The sequence below is a fragment of the Dipodomys spectabilis genome, unplaced genomic scaffold, assembly GCF_019054845.1.
Source record: "Dipodomys spectabilis isolate Male_0828 unplaced genomic scaffold, ASM1905484v1 ptg000145l, whole genome shotgun sequence".
Lineage (NCBI taxonomy): Eukaryota > Metazoa > Chordata > Mammalia > Rodentia > Heteromyidae > Dipodomys > Dipodomys spectabilis.
In genome coordinates this window covers 21625938-21649213 of record NW_024870822.1, presented here as the reverse complement: position 1 = coordinate 21649213, position 23276 = coordinate 21625938, and the positions used below count along the sequence as shown (strand labels likewise).

The 23276-nt window shown below is 42.6% G+C and overlaps 1 protein-coding gene across 1 annotated transcript in view; it reads left to right on the top strand.

Annotated features, from left to right (window-relative positions):
• Mical2 (microtubule associated monooxygenase, calponin and LIM domain containing 2) overlaps positions 1-23276 on the top strand; it is a 200880-nt gene that overhangs the window by 152051 nt on the left and 25553 nt on the right. Inside the window, exons 25-27 of the mRNA XM_042691530.1 lie at positions 2440-2514; positions 7115-7272; positions 9097-10411. Of these exons, the coding sequence (XP_042547464.1) occupies positions 2440-2514; positions 7115-7272; positions 9097-10411 (1548 nt within the window). The remainder of the gene's footprint in view (positions 1-2439; positions 2515-7114; positions 7273-9096; positions 10412-23276) is intronic.

The following is a 23276-nucleotide window of genomic DNA, read 5'->3' as shown; positions in this document are numbered from 1 at the left end:
CCACGTCATAGCAGCCGGGAAACAAAAAGAAGAGTCGGATGCCTGCGCCTTTGAACGGTGTTAAAAATCTAAACCATGGCAATTTTTTTTTGTCATTGTAGGGCTTGAACTCAGGGCCTGGGTGCTGTCCCTGAGCTCTTTTGCTCAAAGCTAGAGCTCTACCACTTTGAGCAATGACTCCACTTCCAGTTTTTGAGTGGTTAATGGGAAGTAAGAGTCTCACAAGACTTTTCTGCCTGGGCTGGCTTTGAACTGTGATCCTCAGAGCTCAGCCTCCTGAATAGCTAAGATTACAGGTGTGAGCCACCAGCACCCAGCTAGCTAACCATGGCAATCTTATTCAGTGGTTTACATAAATCCTGTTTAAAAGACATCCCAGGCTGCACCATCAGAGAGTCAGAATCTAGGAATCTAGAGTAAGGCCCAGTGTCAGCATTCAGTGAAGACTCCCAGATTCTCTGAAACAGGTGGACATGTCTCACTCTGTGGGCATTAGAGCAGGGCAGTTTCTTGGAGGATAAATGAGCTGAAATCTTGGCCCTGATAATTCAATTGGGGGAGGGGATTGAAACCTGTGCATTCATGAACAGAAATCAATTCGATTTAGGAGAAATATTCTGGCATAGAAGAATTGGTATGTATCCCTTTATTTTCTGGCAATAATTTTAATAGCAGGATAATCCAATGGCATGGATGGGGAAGGCACCACTACTTTGTAATGACAGTGAAATGGACCACAACATGTGGCAAGGCGCTTGACCTCTGACCCCTTTTATAGGCAGCCACATACTTAGGTCTCCAAGAGGACTCTCATAAAATAAGTACAAAATCAATAAGTACACACCGAGCAGATGCTGTTGAGAACTATTAAATCCCATCATTACTGCCCACTCTATCATTCTTGTGGTAAAAACATGTGCACGTGCACCCCATCAGCATCACTAATGGAAAATCTTCCTTGGATGTTAGGCATTTCTAATAGGTTCCATTCTACCCAAGTAAAAGCCAAGGGGAAGCCATCAGAGCTGTAAACAGTCTTTGGTTTTCCTCAGGCAATTTCTTCATTAGGTGTCAGTAGGATGCAGATGTGTAATTACTGCCCACATGTTCACCATGCAGCATGTTTGGCCTGGAGACCTGGCAGTACTTGGTGGACTACAGTTGTGTACCAGGGAAGTGCGCACACTATGTGTCCATCCTTATGGGTCCTGGACTTGATTAGGAGAGCAGGCCTGTAGGACTACCAGACAGGGCAGGCACCACACATCTCCAAATGCAGTAAAGGAGAGAGAGGAGCCAAAGATCTAAGGAGCTGAAGGAAAGAAAGCCTGAGAAAGAAAGCCCCAGGTAGTAGTAGACACCTCTGTGCCACAGCCCAGAAGGACAGGGAGTAGAATATCTAGAATTGTTAGAGAGAGAGAAAGAGAGAGACAGAGACAGAAACAGACAGAGACAGAGACAGCAAGAGACAGAGAGAGAAACAGACCAACACAGAAGCAGAGGCAGAGACAGAGACAAAGATATAGAATACACTGGCCAGGACTTGGATTCAGGGAGTTCTATGTTCAAATCTCTCCTACGCCATTCTCCACAGCCAGAGCGCTCCCATGGTTTTCTTTCCTCCTATGCCTCCAAGCCCTTCTTACATGCACATCATGACCATTCTTGCTCTCTGGCTGTCAAAGAACTTGAGAGAATCCAAGGATGCTTGTGAACCAGGGTGCATGTAGACCCTGCTGCCACCCTAATACTTCAAATAGCCAAGACTCATTGACCCACTCTCTCTTGCATGCAATTTTCATTCCACTCAGCTAAGGGCCACTATTCAGTCAAGGCCTACCTGGGTAGAAGGTCTTCCATAGGAAGTAGACTGTGTCCCATGGAAGTGTCTCCACTGGAACCAGGCCCAGGAGGGGTTGTAAGGATGGTCTGTCCAGAATCTTAGTCAAAACGGGTCTGCAGGGCAAGGGAAGGTAGAACTTCTTATAGATTCCAGAGCAGCTGAAGTGTTCCTCTACTATATAGAACATTGATGTGAGGCCTTGGCTTTAAAGAACTACTTCCAGATAAGTAAATATAGGTATATGTATGTATAAGTATACACACAGGTATGTTTACATCTATATGTATATGTGCATGAAAGGCTTCTTACTGACCAGTGACTTCTTAGAATAATGTCTCATGCTTTTTCTATCAGAGAAAAGTATCTGTCTTAAAGCAGGACCTCTGTAAATATCTGATGAATGAAGGGATGAAATGTAGAGTGTGCAGGGGACAGGGAGGTGCACCTCTTCCTAGGGAAAAAGCAGCTAAGTCAACTACAATCTTTCATCTACTCACTTTTGGTAAATAGGCTGTAGAGGGAAATCCATCTTTATTCCATACATTTAAGTCTCCTCCATAGCCATCTTATCTGCACCTTTCTGTTTTCTTCCACAGGTCTGCAACGGGCCAATAGCTTCCAATCTTCAACTCCCAGCAAATACCAAAACTGGAGACGAGCATTCCAGTCCAGTGAGTCTCGAGCTGCCTAGTGGGGAGAGTGGGAAGGAATCCTCTGGCTTGGTCCAGGGCCGGCTCTTCTCCTGACCTGCTGCTTCTGCAGCATGCCTCCAGGATGCAAGGGAGAAAAACCTATGCTTTGGCTTGATTTCCATTGCTGACTACTAGAGGAAGCAGTCTTCAAGGACTAGGCCTCTACTCTGCACCTCTTTCTCCTCCCCTACTCTGGAATCTTTGGAGTTTAAGATTCCTCAGTTTCACTCAGAAGGGGCCTTAGCACTCTTGAGCTCCAAGATTTTCAGAAACCTACATGAGGAAACTGAGGCCCAGGGACTCAACATGATTTAATTTTAGGACCAGGGCCTCAACTTTTTGGCTCCTTGCTATTGCAGGCAAAGCAATGAAGGAAGAAACATATGCACTCATGGGTGCATACAGGCACACAGTTTTCGTGTGTGTGTGTGTGTGTGTGTGTGTGTGTGTGTGTGTGTGTGTGTGTGTGTGTGTGTGTGTGTGTGTGTGTGTGTGTGTTGGTCCTAGAGCTTGACTCAGAACCTCAAGCTCTTGGACTTTTTAGCTCAAGGCTGACACATCTTACTTCTGGTCCTTTTGCTGGTTAAATGGACATAAGAGTCTCATGGATTTGTCTGCCTGAGCTCTCTTCAACCTGCACTCTTCAGGTCTTAGGCTCCTTAGGATTACAGGCCTGGGATACCAGCACCCAGCCAGTTCTCTTTATCTGAGCAGGCCTTGGACCCAGAGAAGAGCAGCGCTGACGATTTTCAGTGGCTCAGGCACTATACACACAGTGGAATTCCCCCACCCCACTCTTGAAGCCCATGAGCCTGAGGCTTCTTTCTGCCTCTATGCCCACACTCCCTCTCCAGCCTCACTGGGGAACAAGCAGTTCTGGGAAGGACTCAGCAATGTTGCTGCAGTTGAAAGGCAGCCCTGCTTTTCCTTCCTTCTGAGTCACTGCTAACTTCTGGCCAGTGAGTAATCCTTCAGCAGCCTCCAGACCCACCACCCCTATCTGTGCCATGCTGGGACAGGGGCCACCCTTGGAGCTGGAGCAGAGCTGCATACCTGATCAGTCTACTTCATCTGGGGACAGTCTAAAATGACACTTGGATCATGTGGCAATCCCCAGGCAGTGAGAATGAGAGAATGGTGGAGAGAATGGTTTCTTATGCACCCTCTTCTCACTCCCTGCCCCAGCCCCTCCTGAGTCACTGGGATCCAATTCCCAGAAGGTGCATGAGAGGCTCTATCATTCCCCCAGGGAACTACAGGCTGATTTGAAAGTCAGGAGACTGATGGATACCCTCACCATAGAATTGGAACACTGGAGAAGGCTCAGGACAGAGAGATGTGCTACAGAGACAAAGTTTGAAGATGGATCTAGGGACCTCAGTCTTTGGTTGTCAGGAGTCTTGATGCTGATTCTTAAATGTTCAGAAAATTCGTGTGCAGGAAGAGCTAAAGTCTGAATTATTTCTGGTGTCTAACATGATCTGGTCCAGGGGAATGCTTGATTGTTGGATGGATGAATGAATTGCAACAAGCTGCAAATGGAGTACATGAGTGTTAGGCTTGCAGGCTGTTGCCTCTAGAGGGCATTCCAAGACTTTGAGAGGAAATGAGTCTTGTAAAGCTTCAAACTCTGGGAGGCTGCACCTTGGAATCTATTGTGAAAAATTACCAGAGTGGAGAGCCACCAGAGCCATCTTTCTAGTTATCTTCATTTTGTCCAAATGGAAACCACAGTGGGCAGGACTTGTCCTGTGGTCAGAAACAGAATATAGGACACCATCTCTCCCTGATCATTGTGGCCACTAGAATCCAGGGTAAAAGTTGGCATTGCCAGAGGGCCCAAGACAGCAGAGCACAAACAATGGACTCAAGAGAGCCTGAGGTCTCAATCCCCGGCTCATCTATCCCTTGTACATAGGGACCATGAGGATCAGTAGCACCTAGTCAAGTCCCCTGCCTAGGACATGGTAGCCTGTCTGGGCCATACCTAGGTTTCCAATAAAGAGCTGGAGGTGAGGATCTAAGGTAGGAGCTGAGGAGTTTCTAGGCCCAAGAGTAGGTGTGCAACTCCTTCTGGCATAGGTGGTAAGTTCAGCAGTGTCTTTATTATACATTGCTTATGTGCACCAGAGGAAGGGAAGGCAATGGCATTCAGAACTTGTAGCCTTTGTGTCTGTACTGCTGGGTGCTTCTTTGGGTCCTCTTTTATTCCCTTATTCCACATGAAGAGCAATAGGCCTTCCTTTTCTTTTTCGTAATGAGGAAATAAAAGAGTTATTAACTTGCCCGGCAACCAGCAGCTGATGTGAGTGTGAAGAGCTTGGTGCCCCAGGACCTCTTTACCATCTTCTGAGGGAATTCAAAGACAGAGCCAGCTTCAAGGAGGAGAGATTTCCCATCATGGCTCACCTTTTCTCCCCAGCCTGTGTCATCTCCCAAGCCATGGCTTGAATGGCAGTCCAGAGACCCTGCTTGACCTGGGCAGGAGCTCTGCTTCTTCCATCTCCACAAGCCTTCTGGAAGTTCTATCTAAGATAGAGGATAACCTTGTATGCAGAAAGAGAGACCGACAGACAGACAGAAGAGACAGAGACAGAGACCACAGAGAGAGAGAGAAAGACAGACAGACAGACAGACAGACAGAAGAGACAGAGACAGAGTCTATAGCCAGGATGGGGCTAGGGATATGAAAAAGGAGAGGGAGTCAAAGGTCATGACCTTTGACTCTTCTATTAGAGTTGTGTCCCAGTGTGTCCTGAGATGCCTCAAAGGGAAAAAACAAAAAACAAAAAAAGTCAGCAGAGCCAAGACGAATTTTGAGACAAGGAGTTGGATTCTGGAGGTGGCAGGGAAAGAAGAGTGAGGGGGCGAGGAAGAGAGGGAGAAGGAATTTGGCAGGAATTTGGTGAACTGAGGGCAGGAAGCAAGTCAACAACTGACTCACAACTTTTGCCTTTTTAGGCTCGAACCATCTCATTGTGGGCTGAGACAGGGTGCCGGAGTCCGGCTGTGGACCAGTGCCTCCCCCACCTCAGCTCCTGCAGCCCGCGGCCTTTCTCTCAGCAGCTCTTTCATGCCCATCTTCCCATCAGCTCTGTCCCCGAAGTCACCTTTTCCCTGGGGACTTCCATTTGGGATCTGCAGACCATATGCAGGCAGTAGCCTTTTTTCTTTTTCAGACCCTTTGTCTGGGGAGCACCATTTGACATGTTTGTGTTTGTGCATTAGGAGAATAGGAATAAGCTTATTGAAAATCCATCCTTGAAAGAACAAGACTCAACAGAATGCTTCTTGAGTGGGACTCTTGGGTTTGGCCTGGCCCCTGTGGGTCCCTAAAGATGAGCCTCTCACTCAGAGCTAAGAAGTAAGATCAAATCTGCAGGGTGGGTCAGCTGAGCAGCTGGAAGTAGTCAATAGAGGTGTCAGATAAGAGAGGGCTAGTGAGGTTCCAAGGTCCTGGGAAGTATCTGAGGAACAGTGCTAGGTCCTACAATGGTTCATGGCTGAGCTGAGTGGACTGAGGCTGAGCCAGACATGGAGGCCCATGCCTGTAATTTCAGCGACTTGAGACATAGAGATCAGGAGGATCAAGATTTAATACCACCCCAGGATTTTTTTTTTTAAAAAAAGAAGCATTAGTGGCACACTCTTATGCCAGAGGAATAGGTAGGAGAACTGTGGGCTGAGGGTGGTTCATCAAAAGCATAAGAACCTACTGAAAAATAACTAAAAGAGCAGAAAAGGACAAAGCATGGTTCAAATGGTAGAACACAGTCTCTGAGTTCAAACTCTAGTGCTGCCTCCCCAAAAAAAAAATTGAGTGAGCAGATTTGGAAGACTACATGGCATTTGTTCTGATTCTCAATGAAATCTGGATATAAAATAGTTGCAATTTCAAGTTTTAAGGTTACCATATTCAAGGAAGGAGGGAGAGAGGGACAGGAAGCAAGAACACATGTGAGCTTGATTGATCTTAGAAGCTGCTCTCCTGGGACCAGATGATTCTAGCTGCCCAGAGCTTCAGAAATGGCTTCTCCCCAGGGCTCAACCACGCCTCCTTTCTCAGGCATCTCAGAGCTGATACACTGCTTCCTGTTTGTTCCCTGACCAACAAGAGCTTGGCAGAAATCCCACCCCATGTGCTTCCAATGATTTGTATGCTTATAACCTCCCTTTGGTGGGTTCCCTTCGAATGGTGTGCTAACCACCTTGTCTGCGAGCCCTGTAGTGCACATTTCATTAGCAATAAATGTCTGTCCTGCCTGTGCCCACAGCTAATGGCCAGGCATCTTGTGGGAAGAAATTTCGGATGGTTTATTGATGGAGAGATTTAATGCCGCCCCAGTGCCTGACCACAAGGGCTTTAGGGAGACTTTAGGGGTAGATGTTCATTTCCAGGATGCACTTTGGGGTCTCCAGGTCACCTCAAGAGCTTTCCCATGGGAGTCCCTAACACTATGGTGTTTGATTTCTCACCCAGAGCCATCCTTTCTCCCACAAGGTTGTATCTCTTCACCTATTACAATAAAAAGTCAGGCGACAACAGATCTGTAATGGAGGATATATTTTTCCTTAATAGATTTGACGCCAAGAGACAAAAGACCTTTGTCACCTCCAAAGGAACCTTCTCTGCTTCAATCTTCTTCGTGGTCTTCCCTGTCATCTTCTCTGCCATCTTTGTCTTCGTCTTCAGCTAGTATCTTTGGGCACACTGCAGAGGATTCCTCGTCATCTCAGGTAAGTGTCCCTGAGGGCCCAGTACAGATGCTAGGAAGGTGAGCTTCCTGCGCTCCTCCCATCTTCCATACTTGACTCTGCATTCTTAGTACTCCTCAGTCCCCTCTGCTGGGGAGAAGCTCTACGGAGGCCCACTGGGCCTTCTTCACCTGGACCTCTCATGAAAGCTCATCTTGCTCCTGTTCCTTCTCAATCACCCCAGAGGACATGATGACCCCTTCAGCAATATTTTGGGACATGGGCTCTGTTCCAGGTCCTGTGCTGTGTCATGCTTTGTCCTTGAGAAACTCGCAGAGGGGGTTGAGGAGCTGAGGATTGACAGGCTCAAAAAGCAAAGGTGCCTCAGGTAGCACCAAAGGACCTTGAATAGAAAATGGCATTATTGATTTGCACACTTGGGCTCTTTATTTCTTTGTGTGTGTATATCAAGCCCCTATTACCTGCCAGACCTGTTCTAGGCTCTGGGAAATAGAAGGCTCAAAATAGGAAATGCATGTGCTCTTATGAAACTCCTATAACCTGCTCCATTTGACACTAGAGCAAACACTCCTTCCAGAGTCTACTTATGTCTTTCCTTTGTCAAAGGAGTTCTTGCTTGCAGGAAATGACTCATTTCTTAATGATGTAATGTGTGACATTAGAAGAGGCATTTGCAGGTTCTAAAGACCATCCTTTTGCCACTGCATCTCCAGCCCAGAAGGGTAACTGTTGCTCCTGACCTTAACAGACTGTAAGGGAAAGGCTGGTGTTTCTTAATTGTTGAAGGAGGTCACTATTGCAGGTGCCACGTGGTAGGGACCACATTTTAGCAAGCCATGGGAGGTCTTAACTTCCTGTATGTACCTGGCCATCTTCAGAGGCCTACCAGCCCTATGTCACTGGCCCAGAAGCTTGTAGGAACAGCAGCCATGCCTTTCACTCCCCACTAGCTTCCTCCTCACCTCATCTAAAGCCCAGAATGGCCTTTGATGAGTCTGGCTTTGGGGGTACAAGCAACCTCAGCAAGTACAAAGTAGCTACTTAGAATGAAGAGCAGCCCAGTATAATCGTGTTAAAAGTCTTTTGGGGTTTGAGTATATGCAATCTTGAGAAAGGAAGTGGGGATATGAATTGACACTTGCCTTCCCCCATGAATATATGAATGCTGGAATTAAAAAGAAAATAATTGCTGCCAGGTGTTGGTGGCTCACATTTGTAATCCTAGCTACTTGGGAGGCTTGAGATCTTAAGATCACAGTTCAAAGGCTGCCTGGGCAGGAAAACCCATGAGACTCTTATCTCCAATTAACCACCAGAAAACCAGAAGTGGAGCTGTGGCTCAAAGTGGTAAAGAGCTAGCCTTGAGCAAACAAACTCAGAGACAGTGCCCAGGCCCTGAGTTCAAGCCCCATGGCTGACAAAATAACAATAATTGTCCCGACCCGCAGGACGTCAGCGAGGGCAGTGAACCTAAGTTAGAAGGAATGAAGGGACAAGAGACACGAAGAATGACAGCAAGACAAGGGTTCTGATCAAGCTGCAAATTTTTATTTTTCACACATATTTATATGCTTGGAATAAGGAAGCTTTTTTCATTGGCCGTTAAGGAAGCTTTTTCATTGGCCATAGCAGTGCAGGATGTTTACTTAGGGCAGGGGGAAAGGGTGGTAGTTAGCAGTTGCAGGATGTTTGCTTAGGGCAGGATGAGGGTCAGATTCTGTAAACTCAGCCTCAAGATGTTCCAGTGAGATAGTCAAGCCTATTATGTTGAGAGACTCAACTTTTGGCTCCCGACAAATAATAACAACAATAATAATAATAACTATTTCTGTGTATCCTTTCTAGGTGACAGCTCCTAACCCCCAATCACAGGTCTCCAGGGGTCACTGCATCCCTACTTCAATCTATCTGAGGCGAACAAAAGCCCAAGGCGTCCCTAAAGAATTTCCCCTGTATCTGCCTCATGGCCCAGTGCTGGAGCGGGCAGAATACTGCTTGGTGAGCCCAGGTGCAGACAACCTCGAAAGCCCTGCAGTGGTGGCTTCTGAGAGGTGCCAGGAAGCACAAGCCCCTCTTGGAGGTATCAAAAGCATCCACCAAGACTCATACCCCATCAAGAAGAAGGATAAGAGCTTACCAGACCAAAAGCTATCTCTCAGGGCTGGAGAAGACCCAGCCGAAGGGAGTAACGGACCCAAGAGAGGACAAGAGGGTGGATCAGAGCTGGTAGAGGAAGGCAAGTCCGGCATGAAGAAGTTAGTCCTCACTCCGGAGCAGAAGACCATGTTACTGGATTGGAATGACTCCAACTGTGAAAGCGCGGGCCTTAAGGCAAGGGAGCACATCTCCCAGGAAGGCGGCAAGAGAGGCCGAGTTCTGAAACCCATCCGCCCACTCACCCTCCCTCGGGCAGGGAAAGAGACACAACCCTGCCAGCCAGAGTCCCAGGACCAGATGCGGACCCCTGCTGTACGGGCTCCAGGGGAGCGAAGCATGCCTCCACCCAAGTCCCCCCTGCGGCTCATAGCTAATGCCATCCGAAGGTCCCTGTTCCCCAACTCTGACGGTGGAAAGAAGGGCTGGGCCAAGGCAGAATCAAAAACCATGTCCACATCCCAACCACAAGCTTGCACTCGTTCATTCAGCCTTCGGAAACCCAGTTCCAATAAAGATGGGGACCTACAGTCCCCAGGGAGACACGTGGCAAGGAGAGCCTCAGCTTTCTTCTCCCTGAGCTCCCCAACGGCCAACAATGCCCACTCCATGGATCTCAGCCCTCCTGACACCACCCTGCGTACCCACAGTCTGCCCAATCGGCCATCCAAGACGTTTCCCATCCCCACAGCCTTCCCCTACAGCAAAATTGAAGATGTCCCCACGCTCCTGGAGAAAGTGAGTTTGCAAGAGACCTTACCAGGTGCTGCTAGGATTCCCAAGGCAGGAATCCCACTTTTTTCCTCTCTCAGAAACAAAGACAAATCGTTTGAGAGTTTCCTCCGAGAATCCAGACAAAGAAAGGACATTGGGGACCTCTTTAGCAGACCCCAGGGGAAAGGAACACCTGGAGACAGTGTCTCATCCCTGGAGAAACTGGCACAGCCTCTCAGAAACACCTCCCTAGGGCAGACTGCCCATCTTCCTTCTGTAGCTGGAGATGCAAGTAAGTGATTCTTCCCTAGTAAAAACATACAGTCAGAATGGGGGAAGATCCCTGATCTTTACTGTATTTAATAAAGAAAGCACCTTTCATTCAAATTCATTCTAAAAAAGTAGGAAAGCTAGAAGTTGAACGCTTTATAGGGGGAAAAAACAATCTTCATGTGAAAGTATACTATCAAACATATTGTATCAACTATAATTCTATGCCTCATTGACTATATTTTCTTACTAAGTTGTACACCAAATTTTGAATCTTTTAACTCTCAACCTTATTTACCAATTAGTTGTATATACCATGGTGCCACTTGCCTCATAGCTTACATGTGTGTGATTTCATAGAGCTGTCTATCTTATGGATGTGTTGTCATTTAATGAACCATTTCCGATTGCTTTATGTATAGGAATAGATACATGAATAAATTAGTTTTTTTTTGGGGGGGGGGTCCAGTCATGGGCCTGAACTCTGGGCCTGGCGCTGTCCCTCAGCTCTTCAGCTCAAGACTAGTGCTCTACCACTTGAGCCACAGCGCCACTTCCGGCTTTTTTCTTTTTGCTTATGTGGTACTGAGGAATTGAACCCAAGGCCTCAAGCAGGCAAGGCAAGCGCTCTACCACTGAGCCACCTTCCCAGCCCTACATGAATAAATTATGTACGGATATATTTTTTCATTTTATGTATGATATTGAATAGACCTTTTCATTGTCATCTTTAAATGATTTTATAAAGGAGTTTCAATTCAACAAGTCAGTTTATGAGTACAATCCATCTGGAACAATGACACCCCTTTCATTGTTCTCTCCCATCTCTCCTAATCCCATCCAACCCCTTATTTTACCTAGTTTAAATGGACATTTAATGCAAATAAGATATAATGAAATTTTAAATTAAATTCTGAAATTAATATATCAAAATGACAGAATCGTCCAAAAGTATGGAAGCACCTAATAAAAAGCAAACCATGCTGTGGCTTCTCTACCTTGTCAAAGGTTCAGAACATTCTCATTCTCTCCCTCTTTCCCTCCCTCCATGTGTCCCTCTCTCCTTCTCTCCCCTTTCTGCCTCTCCTCCCTCTCCTCCCTCTCCTCCCTCTCCTCTCTCTCTCTTTCTCTGTCACAGGACTTAAACTTAGGGCCTGGGCACTGTCCCTGAGCTCTTTTGCTCAAGGATAGCACTCTACCACTTTGAGCTACAGCACCACATCTCATTTTCTGGTAGTTAATTGGAGATAAGTCTCACAGACTTTCCTGCCCAGGCTGGCTTTGAATCATGATCCTCAGATCTTGACTTCCTGAGTGGCTAGCATTACAGACATGAGCCACCAGCTTGTGGCTCAGAATATTCTCTTAGAGACAGTTCCAACTTTCATACTGTTTCCTTTTTTGTTGTTGATTCTACTATTTCTAGCATTGAATAATTCTGATTTTCTTTAATTTTTTTTAAACTTGTTTATTTTCTTATTTAACTTTTGTTTGAGAACTTTAGTTTTCAAATAAGTCATTTTTCTTTTGAATCCTTACCCCACTCAAACATCCATATAAAGTAACAAGAAATTTCATTTGCAGCCAAATTTGGAATAAGTACAGGTTGGAATACAACTACTTCTTTTAAATTATGTCATAAAATTTAGTGTGTTGTGTGCTTTTTCTTTTTCTTTGCCAGTACCAGGGCTCAAACTCAGGATCCTGCCTTTGTTCAGCTTGCCTTCTCAAGGCTAGCATCCTATCACATCTTCATCATACTTTTTGCTGGTTAATTGGAAATGGAGTCTCACAGAGGTTTAGGCCCAGGCTGGCTTTAAACTGTGATTTTTCTAGAACTCAGCTTTCTGAATAGCTAAGATTACAAGCATGAGACACCAGCCTCGGCTATGTGTTATGCATTTTTGATAATCAAGACATTCACATGATTTTAAATTAAAAGGTATAACAAGGTTTGGTGGTGCTCATTTATGACACCAGAACATGGGAGGCAGAGCTACATAATGAGACCCTGTCTCAAATTTTTAAAGGGGGGAAGGGCACAAAATTTATAACCCTCCCTCCCTTTATTGTCAGTGGCCATCTAGACTTTAACCCTAATAATAGACATTATCACTAGTTCTTGTAAATAGAATTTATTCCTGTAAAAGAAAATTTGCATTATGGTACTCTTCTTGTATTCATGAATGGTACATACCTTTTTTGTGCTGTAAATTTTACTGTGGCAACCATTAGTACACAGGCGCTTTCCTCCTGCACTGTCCAGCATTCTACATGGCATAGACATATCATGATTTATGCAGTCAGTCCCCCATGCTGCAGAGTTTATGACTTCAAACTTGTGGTTATTGCAAGCTGTGCTACAATAATTGAGTGTGATGGTACATATCCTGGGAATCCCAGAAGTTGGAATGCTGAGGATCTCAAGATAGAGACCAGCTTGAGCTGCATACAGAGACCTGTCCAAAAGGAAAAAAAAGGCTAGGCCCCCATGACTCATACCTGATGCCCTAGCTTCTCAGAAGGTTGAGATCTGAGGCTCACAGCTCAAAGACAGCATAGGCAGACAAGTCTATGTGGTTCAAGTGGTAGAGCAATGGCTTTGAGCAGAAAAAAAAAAAAAAAAAAACTACGCAAAAGCAGGAGATCCTGAGTTCAAGCTCCAGTACCAACACACACACACACACACACACACACACACACACACACACACACACACACACACACACACACACACACACACACACTGAGAAATTAAGACATGTGAGTTGGGAGCTTTGATGGATAGCATCAATGGTCCTCCCTCCCATTGCTGCCTCACACTTCCAGCATCTGAGAGTAACTGCCATTTCTGCACCAGCACAACACAACCTACACCCCAACTGCTTTGCTTGTTTGTTTTTCTTCCTATTTTTTAATTTTTGCCAATCTGGTAAGTAAGATGTAGATCTTAGAATAGTTTAAATTTCATTTTTAAATTTAGTTTTAAAATCATTTAAATTTTAGTTTTAAGTTTCATTTCTCTTTTTATAAAGCAGCTGAGCATCTTTTTTTATGTTACAGTTATTCATATTTCTTTCTTCTATGAGCTATTGCTTCTGCCCTTGGTCCAGCTTCCTCTTGGTTTGTTGGTATTTTTTAAGGCTATCTAAGGAGCTGATTCAGTCCTTTTGTGATAATATGAATCATAATTATTTTTTCCAGTTTCTTGTGTGTTCTACTTTGTTTATGTGGGGTTTTGTTGCATAAAAGTTTAATTTCTGAGTTTTATATAATAGTTTAGAAAGAGCTTATTCCAAGTTCATAGAAGAATTTCCTTTTAGTTTCTTTTGGGAGTTTTCCTTGTTTTTAATATTTTTACATTTTAATATCTATAGGAAAAAATAGCCTAGAATAAAGTATAAGGTATGGATCCAGCCTTATTTTTTAGATGTCCCAGTGGTTGTTCTAGTTGTTCTAAAATAATTTAGTGGATAATACAATTTCTTCCTTCCTGTCTTCCTTCTTCCTTCCTCCCTCCCTCCTTCCTTCCTCTTTTTTCCTCCTCTCTCTCCCTGTCTTTCTTTTTCTCTTTCTCTTCCCTCCTTTCTTTTCTTCCTTTCTTTTTCTCTATTTCTCTCTTCCTTCATTCCTTTTTTCTTTCTTTCTCTTTCTCCCTTTCTTTCTTTCTTTCTTTCTTTCTTTCTTTCTTTCTTTCTTTCTTTCTTTCTTTCTTTCTTTCTCTTTCTCTCTTTCTCTCTTGGTCTCTCTCTTCCTTCCTTCCTTCCTTCCTTGCTTCTTTTCTTCCTTGCTTTCTTGCTTTCTTGTTTTTCTTGTTTGGTGCTAGTACTGGGGCTTGAATTCAAGGCCTCAAACTCTTGCTTAGCTTTTTTATTCATGTCTGGTACTCTGCCACTTGACACACAGCTCCATTTCTGGCTTTTTACTAGTTAATTGGAAATAAGAATCTCATAGATTTGTTTGCTTAAGTTGATTTTGAACCTTAATCCTCAAATCTCAACCTCCTAAATAGCTATGATTTTAGGCACATATCACTGGCATTGGGCTCATTTCTTTTTTTGTGATCCTTAGAACTAGTTAAAACTTTTCATCATGTTAGTCTTGCATTATTAAGTTTCATCATTTTAGTCTTGCATTTTTCTTAATTTTGTTGCTATTATAAGCAAGATGTTTTCTAGTTTCTTTCTTTTGTTTGTATATATGGAAGTTATTGCCTTTTGAGAGTGATTTTGTACCTGTTGGTTGTACTGCATTCTTCTTGTTTGTAGGAGTTGTCAGTGAGCTCCCCTGATTATCCCCATATGTGCATTTATAATTTCTGCAAATAATAATTCTACTTACTCCTTTTGAATTTAAATTTATTTTTTTCATTGACTTCTTTGTTTCCAGAGTCTCTAGGACAATATGAAATAAAAGCAATAAAAAATTGCTTCCTTATTATATTCAATTTCCTTATCATAGTTCTCATCTTAATGAGACAGCTGCTAGGATTTTCCAATTTAAATGTGATACAGGCTTCTGGGTTAGCTCAGATATAGTTTATCACTTTAAAGAAATGGCTATATGCCCTATTTATAATAAGAGCATTTTTAATGACATATGGATATGAAATTTGTTCAATAACTTTTAAGCACCTTTCGAGATGTTTGATATTTGTTTATCATTAGTTTAGTGTTGTGCATTTACTGATATTAGAAAGTAGCACTGTGGCCCAGAGTGGTAAAGCACTGGTCCTTAGTGAAAAAGCTCAGGGGAAACGTAAGCCCTGAGCTCAGGGACAGCTAGGCCCTGAGTTCAGGCCCCACAATGGACAAAAAAAAAAAAGAAAGAAAGAAAGAGATTTACTGATATTGAACCATCCTTGCATTTGTGAAATACATATTTTGATGAGATGTCTTATTATTTTAATGAACTTTCTAATTCTGTTTGGTGTTCTTTTATTAAGATTCTTGCATTAAATTCATAGGTAAAATTGGCCTACAATTTATATCATATTTATTTACATGACTTATTTGTGCTGATTACAGTAAGTTGGGATAAAGATTTTTTTCTGATTTTATTTTGCATTCCTAATTCATTATGAAATACTGTGACTTTCTTGGCATAGAACATTAGAAGTATTACATTTCTTTCAAATGTTCTAAGCTGTCTCCTAAGAATGTTTTAAAGATTTTAACAAACCTATCTGATAAGATTGATCAGTCTCCTTTTAGTTCTTGGTCCCTTACCATACTAGTAACTATGTACATACACACACACACACACACACACACACACACACTGACAGTTTATATTCAAATTTAACTTTTAACTTGTATGTGTGCCCTTCCATGCAATGGAGAGAGTAAATGGTATCCTTCTTATTCAAATGAATGTACCTCAGGAAGTGGCGCTGTAGCTCAAGTGGTAGAGCGCTCGCCTTGAGCTGAAGAGCTGAGGGACAGTGCCCAGGCCCAGAGTTCAAGCACCACGACTGACAAAAAAAACTAAAATAAAATGAATGTACCTCAAATTTACAATAGCTTTAATAAGATCTAGGCTAAAATTTAGCTTTATTTTTACATGTAACTTTTCAAGTAAACTAAGGGTATACATAAACTAATAGTATTTAAGCAATTTGGGGTGCTAAATGATTTTACCCATTTTATACAAACAATTATGTTATCATAACAATTATGATAATGCTAGTTATTATTCTTACATGTAATGGAGGCAAGGCATTCTGAGAACCTTTTTTTTAGTGGTACTAGGATTTGAATTCAGGACCTTGAGCTTTCCAAGCTAATGTTCTCATCATTGAGCTGTGCTTCCATCCCTTTTTTTCCATCAATATCTTTGATTTCATTGAGATAAAAGTTATATAACATAAAGTTAGTCCCCTTTAAAGTTAGCAATCCAGTGACATTTAGTACATTCATACTGTTGCCAATAACAAATTACCTCTAAGTGAACATTTTGTCACCCCATGCCTGTTATCTGTTTTCTTAGGTTATTTTTTGTTTGTTTATTTGTTTTATGAGGAGGTTTGTGTGAGTCTGCCAATCTTGAGGCTTAACCTCAGGACCTAGGCAGTGTCCCTGAGCTTTGTCATAAACCTAGTGCTCTACTACATGAGCCACAGTTTCACTTCTGGCTTTGTGCTGATTAATTTTTAATTGTTATCATAAAGGTGATGTACAGAGGGATTACATCAGGTAAAGAACATATTTTTTGGCCAGTCTTGTTTTTTGCTGGCTATTTTTATGATAGAGATTCTCTTTCTACCCATTTATGCACCTGAGCCATGATCTGCTTCTTATAATGACTGAAGTCACAGGCATGTGCCATGCATCCATACCCTCTGTGAAGATGGACTCTCTCAGACTGTTCTGTCTGGGCTAGCAGGAATGATGATCCTCCCAATCCCAGCCTCCCATATAGCTTGGGATGATAGATACATCCCGTCAAGCCTAGATATGGGTTGAGAAAGGGTCTCATAAACTTTTCTGCCTGGAATGGCCTTGAATTACAATCCTCTGGATGTCAGCATCCCAAGTAGCTACCACTGCAGGCATGAGCCATCAGCTCCCAGCCTAGGAACATATTTTTATGTTGGTTTAAAGTTCTTATTGCATTGTGGCATACTTTAATCTGCAAACATCAAGTCTACAACTGATTAAAAAAAAATTGAGACAAGGTTTCACTATGTAGCCTAGCATAGCCTCAAACTCTCAGTCATCCTGCCTCTGCCTCCTAAGGGCTGGGAATATATGCATGAACCACCATGTTCAGCTTTAGGGGTTGATTTGTTTGTTCATTTGTTTACTTTAAAAATCAAATGGTTCAATTTTGTGGTGGACAGAATTCTAAGAGGGTCACCCTAGCATACTTGCCCTGTATAAACTCAGATACTAGAATTACTGACAATGAAAATATGATAAAGTTCACTCCATCCTGTGATTAGGTTAGGGGCTTCGCAAATATAATCAAGTGCCAAACCAATTGACTCTGCGTTAATCAAAAGGGAGAACATCGTGGGTAGGCCTCATTGATTCAGACGAGCCCTTAACAAGGGAATGAACACTTAACAAGGACTTCCTGAAGTCAGAGATTAGATTCTAAGCCTGAGAGTCATGATTCTGCTGTTGTGAGAGGACCATGGACAAGGAAGGCTTCTAAAAGCTAACACTGGCCTGCAAATGACTGCCAGAAAGAAAGCAGACCTGGGCCTCACACTTACCCCGAAAGGGATATCTTTTTCCTTTAAGCATCTCAAAACTGAAAACAAAAAACAAAGACTGAACACTGAAAGTTCAAATGTATTTAGTGGCCAATGAATGGGAGAAGTGGCAGTCTAGCTTGAAAACCAACTTCCATACCCCTTGGAGGTGAAGAAGTTATGAGCATGGTGTGAAAGAAATGAAGGAAAGAGAGGGGCTAATGTAAGGAAGGAATGGTTGTGTCTTCTGTGGGAATTGTGAAGAATTTCCCAGGAATTGGGCCCTACATCTGTTCCTTCCTTCTTTCGTTCTTCCTTGCTGTGGTTTTGGCAACTGTCCTCTGACATGGTGGGGGGATTAGTGGGGGGAGAAAGAGGTGTCATTCACCATACAGGAAAGATTATAAGGACGTTGGACATTGTGTAGTAGTTACTCTGGCAGCTATTTTAGATCTACCGCAACCCAAGAAGGAATGTCTTGCCTCTAGACAGTCTGTCCTTAAAAACAAGCAGAGTAAAAATTCCACCAGGTCACCTAGGTAGTGCCCTGGGTAATAAATTCTGCCAACAAACTGAATTGAAAGAAAACCTTTAGTGACAGATGTGAACTGCACCCCCATCAGGACCTTGAGGTGAGCCTTGGGAGACCCCACAAGCATGGAATCTGTAACTAGAGGTCTAGACAGCGAGTCTGACTCTGGGGGTTCCCACATGCCAAGTTTGGCCACTCACCCTTATATACGTCAAGTACAGAGATGAGTCATGATGAGGGCAGATAAAGGAGATTTAGTGTGGGATGGCAATGTGGTGAGAAGCAGAGTAAATACTTTGGCCCATCTTTGGGGTATAGACATGAGCTTTAGGTTTAAATAGAGAAAAGAATTGGGACAGAGGGAGAAAGGTATGTATAGTTATTAAACAGTGTCAGGCAAAATGTGGCCTGGTTGATCATTATGGAGTGCTTCTGAAGAAATTGTTGTCATGGTCATTACTTGAAGGGAGCAATTTGGCCATTGTTGCCTAGGGACCAGTTTAGACTCTAGTTACATTGGTCCTCCTTGGATTTTAAGGTGATTAATTTGTAAAGTGACTTTAGTAGAGAATGGCTCAGCACAAAGAATGCAGATACAAGATGGATTCAGTGATGCTAAACTTTCTTCCTGCTTTTAGCTACCTTTTGAGTATTTGCAGGCCAAGTGAGAAAAAGCCCATGCTTTTCTGACCACTTGTTGTACATCTAGTTGGCTCATGACTGGACTTCTGGCCTAAAGATCTGTAAGATTAAATTTTAAAAAGGCATTATGATAACACTATAAAATGTTCTAGTAATTTGTCCCACAGTAGAAAAACCAATACCAGCATAAACTCTTTCATGCCTGGCTTCTTTCATTAAACATTATATAGATGGATTATCTGTGTTATTTTGTATAGATGTATTGCTTTTTCTCATTGCTATCTCTGCCCATTGTGGATGTTTCATTATTTCTGCATTTTGCTACTGGGCACTGATATTGTTTTTTGTTGTTTTCTTGTGAATTTTCATACATATCTTTCTATTGGCTATTACCAAGATAAATGAAGCCAGACAGCAGATTTTAGTCAGGAGTGTACAAGAGGATCCAGTGTGAACTGGATTCTACTCTGATTTCTACCAAAGTGCCTAAGGCCTTTGTAGGGATTATGAAAGAGGAAGCAAGGAGCTCAATAGAGTCAGGGAAGCAGAAATATTACACAGGTCTGGTCAGCAGACTAAGCCAGCTGTGTCTTTATCTGGCAATTAATGAAGAGTTCTGCCTTCCTACAGACCCTGAGAGAGAGTGGCCCTCTCTTTCCTGATGATGAGTAAATCTTAATGGAAGGGCCTTCAACTCCTTGAGAGAGGTAGTGGTGAGTAATAGGAGACACACACAGAGCTAAAAGGCCCGGAGGACAGATTCACAATTGCAAGCCCTTGGGAGTAAATATCCTAGGAACCAGAGGGAAGGAGTTATCATCAGGAATTGACTAACAGAAAATTCTTTTGACAACCTTGGCCTTGGACAAGTTCTCTAATGGGGATCTAGGATCATCCTAGGTATTTGATCTTAGCTGTCAGAAACTATGTTATTATTTAATTCTTTAAAATAAGGAAAAAGGAGTGGCAGATTATTTATATTAATAGCCTATACTTTTATGTGTGTTCAGTCCTAGAGCTTGAATGTGGGGCCTAAGTGCTATCCTTAAGCTTTTTGTGCTCAAGGCTAGCACTTTATCACTTGAGCCATAGCTCTACTTCTGGCTCTTTTGTGGTTAATTGGAGATAAGGGCCTCATGAACTTTCTGCACAGGCTGGCTTCAAACCGCAATCCCCAGGTCTCAGCCTCCTGAGTAGTTAGGGTTACAAGCATGAGCCTCCTGCACCCAGCTCAAAAATCTGTACTTTTTTTTGTTTGATTGTCCTGTTTCTTTGTTTTTTGTGTGTGCCAGTCCTAGGGCTTGAATTCAGGACCTGGGTGCTGTCCTTGAGCTTTTATGCTCAAAGCTAGCACTCTACCACTTGAGCCACAGCTCCACTTCCAGCTTTTATTTGTTGTTTAATTTCTAGCTTAATGCTACTATTGTCAGATGATATAATATGCATGATTTTAATCATTTGAGATTTTTTTAATACCTGGTTTATAGCTTAGCCTATCACCTATTTACTAAATGTTCCATCTGTATGGAAAAGAATATATATTCTCCAATTATTGGGTGTGTTATTTTATACACACTCATCCTGAGGTCAAATTTACAAATAATGTTTGTTCGTATCTTCTACATCCTTACTGAATTTTTTTGTCTGATTGTTCTAGTATCTGCTAAAACAACTATGTTTAAAATCTCTAAAGATGTTTAAAGACCTGGATAATTTTCTTTGGCTGGGAGTGGTGGTATAGAGACAATGCTGGGGCTTGAACTCAAGGCCTGGATGCTATCCTTGAGCTTTTGTGCTCAAGGTTAATGCTCTACCACTTGAGCCACATCTCTACTTCCAACTTTTTGGTAGTTAATCCTAGCTACCCAGGAGGCTGAGTTCCGAGGATAACAGTTCAAAGCTTGCACACATGGAAAAGTCTGTGAAATTTTTCCAATTAACCACCCAAAAGCCAATACTAATTTTTATCTTTTATCTGCTAATTCCTTTGTGCTGTTATTTTGGGGTTTATTTCTGTTGACTGATTTTTCTCTTGATTGTCTGGTTTCATCCTGCTTTTTTTTTAATACCTAGCTAGTCATTGTTAGCCATCATATAGACTATGAATATTATACTGTAGAGTTTCTAAATGTTTTTATTATTTAAAGAATGTTAAATGGAGAGTAAGGAATGTTTAGTTCATAGTAAAGTAACTTGCTCTTCACTCTGTTCCTACAAATGCTTAGTTTAAAATTTTACTGAAGCACATCCACAATACCCTCTAGTCTAGAGCTAATCTATCCCTGTTGAAATTAGACTATTCTGTCATTTCTCATGCTTCCAATGTCCATGCTACCCTAGCTAGGAAAACTTGAAATATCTCCCATTCGGTTAAAAAAAATTACAGACTATTCAGCCTACAACTTTCCAGCAGTTATCTGTCCAACCTTGTAGAGTTTCTTTGCAGTAGATGCAAAGAAGACTTCTATGCTTATTTCTGAGATTCTTTTTATTCTCCTATAACTTCTTCCTCTCCAGTATTCTACCCACACACATTCCAGCTACCTCAGTCTACCTAAACTCGGAACTTCCTTTTCAACTCATTGAATCTGTTTGGGGTCCTCCTACCTCCACAGTGGTCCCAAAAAGGCTTTCCTGGCTCTCTTCTGTCCTGGCCTTTGAGAGAGTTCTCTCCTGCCTTTTGTACTGTAACTGAAAACAGATGCTTCAGATACTTTGTCCTGATGTCTAGTATTCTGTGGCAGAAACTCAATTCCAAAATCAGTCACTCTAATAACAAGAGTGGAACAATGCTCCAGCATTTTAAAAACTGTAAAAATGAACCCCAGAATGGTTGGTTCTGTGATTGAAATGACAAAGCAGGAAAAGAGTAAGAGGCAACCTCATCACTTTCTTCTTACCAGAGGTTGAAGAAATACACCGAATATGCAAGCATTTCCCCTCATTTCAAGATTAAATTCAATTAAAATCGTTGTGGCAAATGAGAAAAGGCTTCAACTTTAGGTTTATAGAAGATTAAATGGGCAGTTTTAGTAATACTGTAGTATTATTTAGATTAGTGATGATGATGGTGATGGCTATGGTGATGATGGTCATGATGGTAATGAGGATGATGGTGATGCTGATGTTGGTGCTGGTGATGATGACTATGATGAAAACAGCATTTATTGAAGCCCCTCCAATGCACCACACAGTTTGGCACTTTGCATTGATTTTATTATTCTTCTGCACCAGTGCCATGAACTGGAAATCATGAACCTGAGAAACCGAAGGAAGTAAAGTCAACTCCTCACACTCTCACGCTTAAGTGAATTCTCAGTGACTTAAGCCCTCTGCAGTAATTTAGTGGCCAGAACTGGGAAGCAATTTCTGATGCTGCCTCCTCCAGTCTCCTCCTGCTCTACTGCTGCTCCCGCGTCTGTCTTTACCTGAGCTTTCCCATCTGGCAAATTAAAGTGGAAAACAGAAAACTGCCTCCCTAGAGAGGCTGTTTTTATTATATACATGTTTTGCATTATTTTCCTTTGAATAACAGCATATGTAAATGTGTTCCTGGAGGTTAAAATTACCCTGATTTTGTAAAACTTGGCCTCTCCCACTGGGGTGAATAGTTGAAAATTATGGGGAGGAGAAGGCAGGCTGGAGAGAACGTTCACTGACTTGGAATTGCTTCTCCTCCTTCCTCCCCACCCAGTACATATTTCTGTGCAGACACAAGCTGCCACCACCATGGAGGGTCAGTTTACCATCCCGGAGTACCTACGTGGTTCTGAAATTCAGTGCCCACAGTGGGTGAATGCAGATATTAGTCACTGACCTTGCATCAGGTTAGAATGCAAAGGCACAGATGTTCTTGCTGAGAAGAATGAAAAGCTCCTGTGGCACCTGGAACCCCTCTCACACCTGCTTCCCAGCCGGTCACAAAGGGATTTTGGCTCACACAGGCAGGTTGCTCCCGTGCGCAGCAGTTGGCATGACCCCTCCACTTCACCTTCCACGTGGTCCCTGCATTTGGGGAGGGGGTATCCCTATCTTCCACTGCTTTTCCTGGCATTTGAATCATCACTTCAATGATGTGATAATATCTACAAGTTGGGAAAATAAAAGTGGCATTTGTTTAGCCATAATTAATGAAATATTTATGTTGCATGAGACTATGTGATAAAACCTTAGGCTTAGAGTCCTTTTGCTTCTGATTACATTTGGGATTTTTTTTTTCTATGACCAGACATTCTGACGCCAGCTCTTTTACACTGAGCAGATGTCATGTAGTAAAAATGGGTGCCAGATGCTGGGAGCCGCAGAAGGGTGATTTGTTTAAGAGCTGGCTCTGACTTTTTTTTTTTTTTTTTTTGCATTCAATTACTCTGCAGTACAAACCTCACACGAGCAGTTAGGTAACTCAGCTAAGTTCAGACACACATTTTAATCATAGATTTTTGTCTCCGAATGCATTGTAAGCAACACACCATGTAAAGGGTGTTTAAGGAATTAATTGATTTCTGTATAATACCT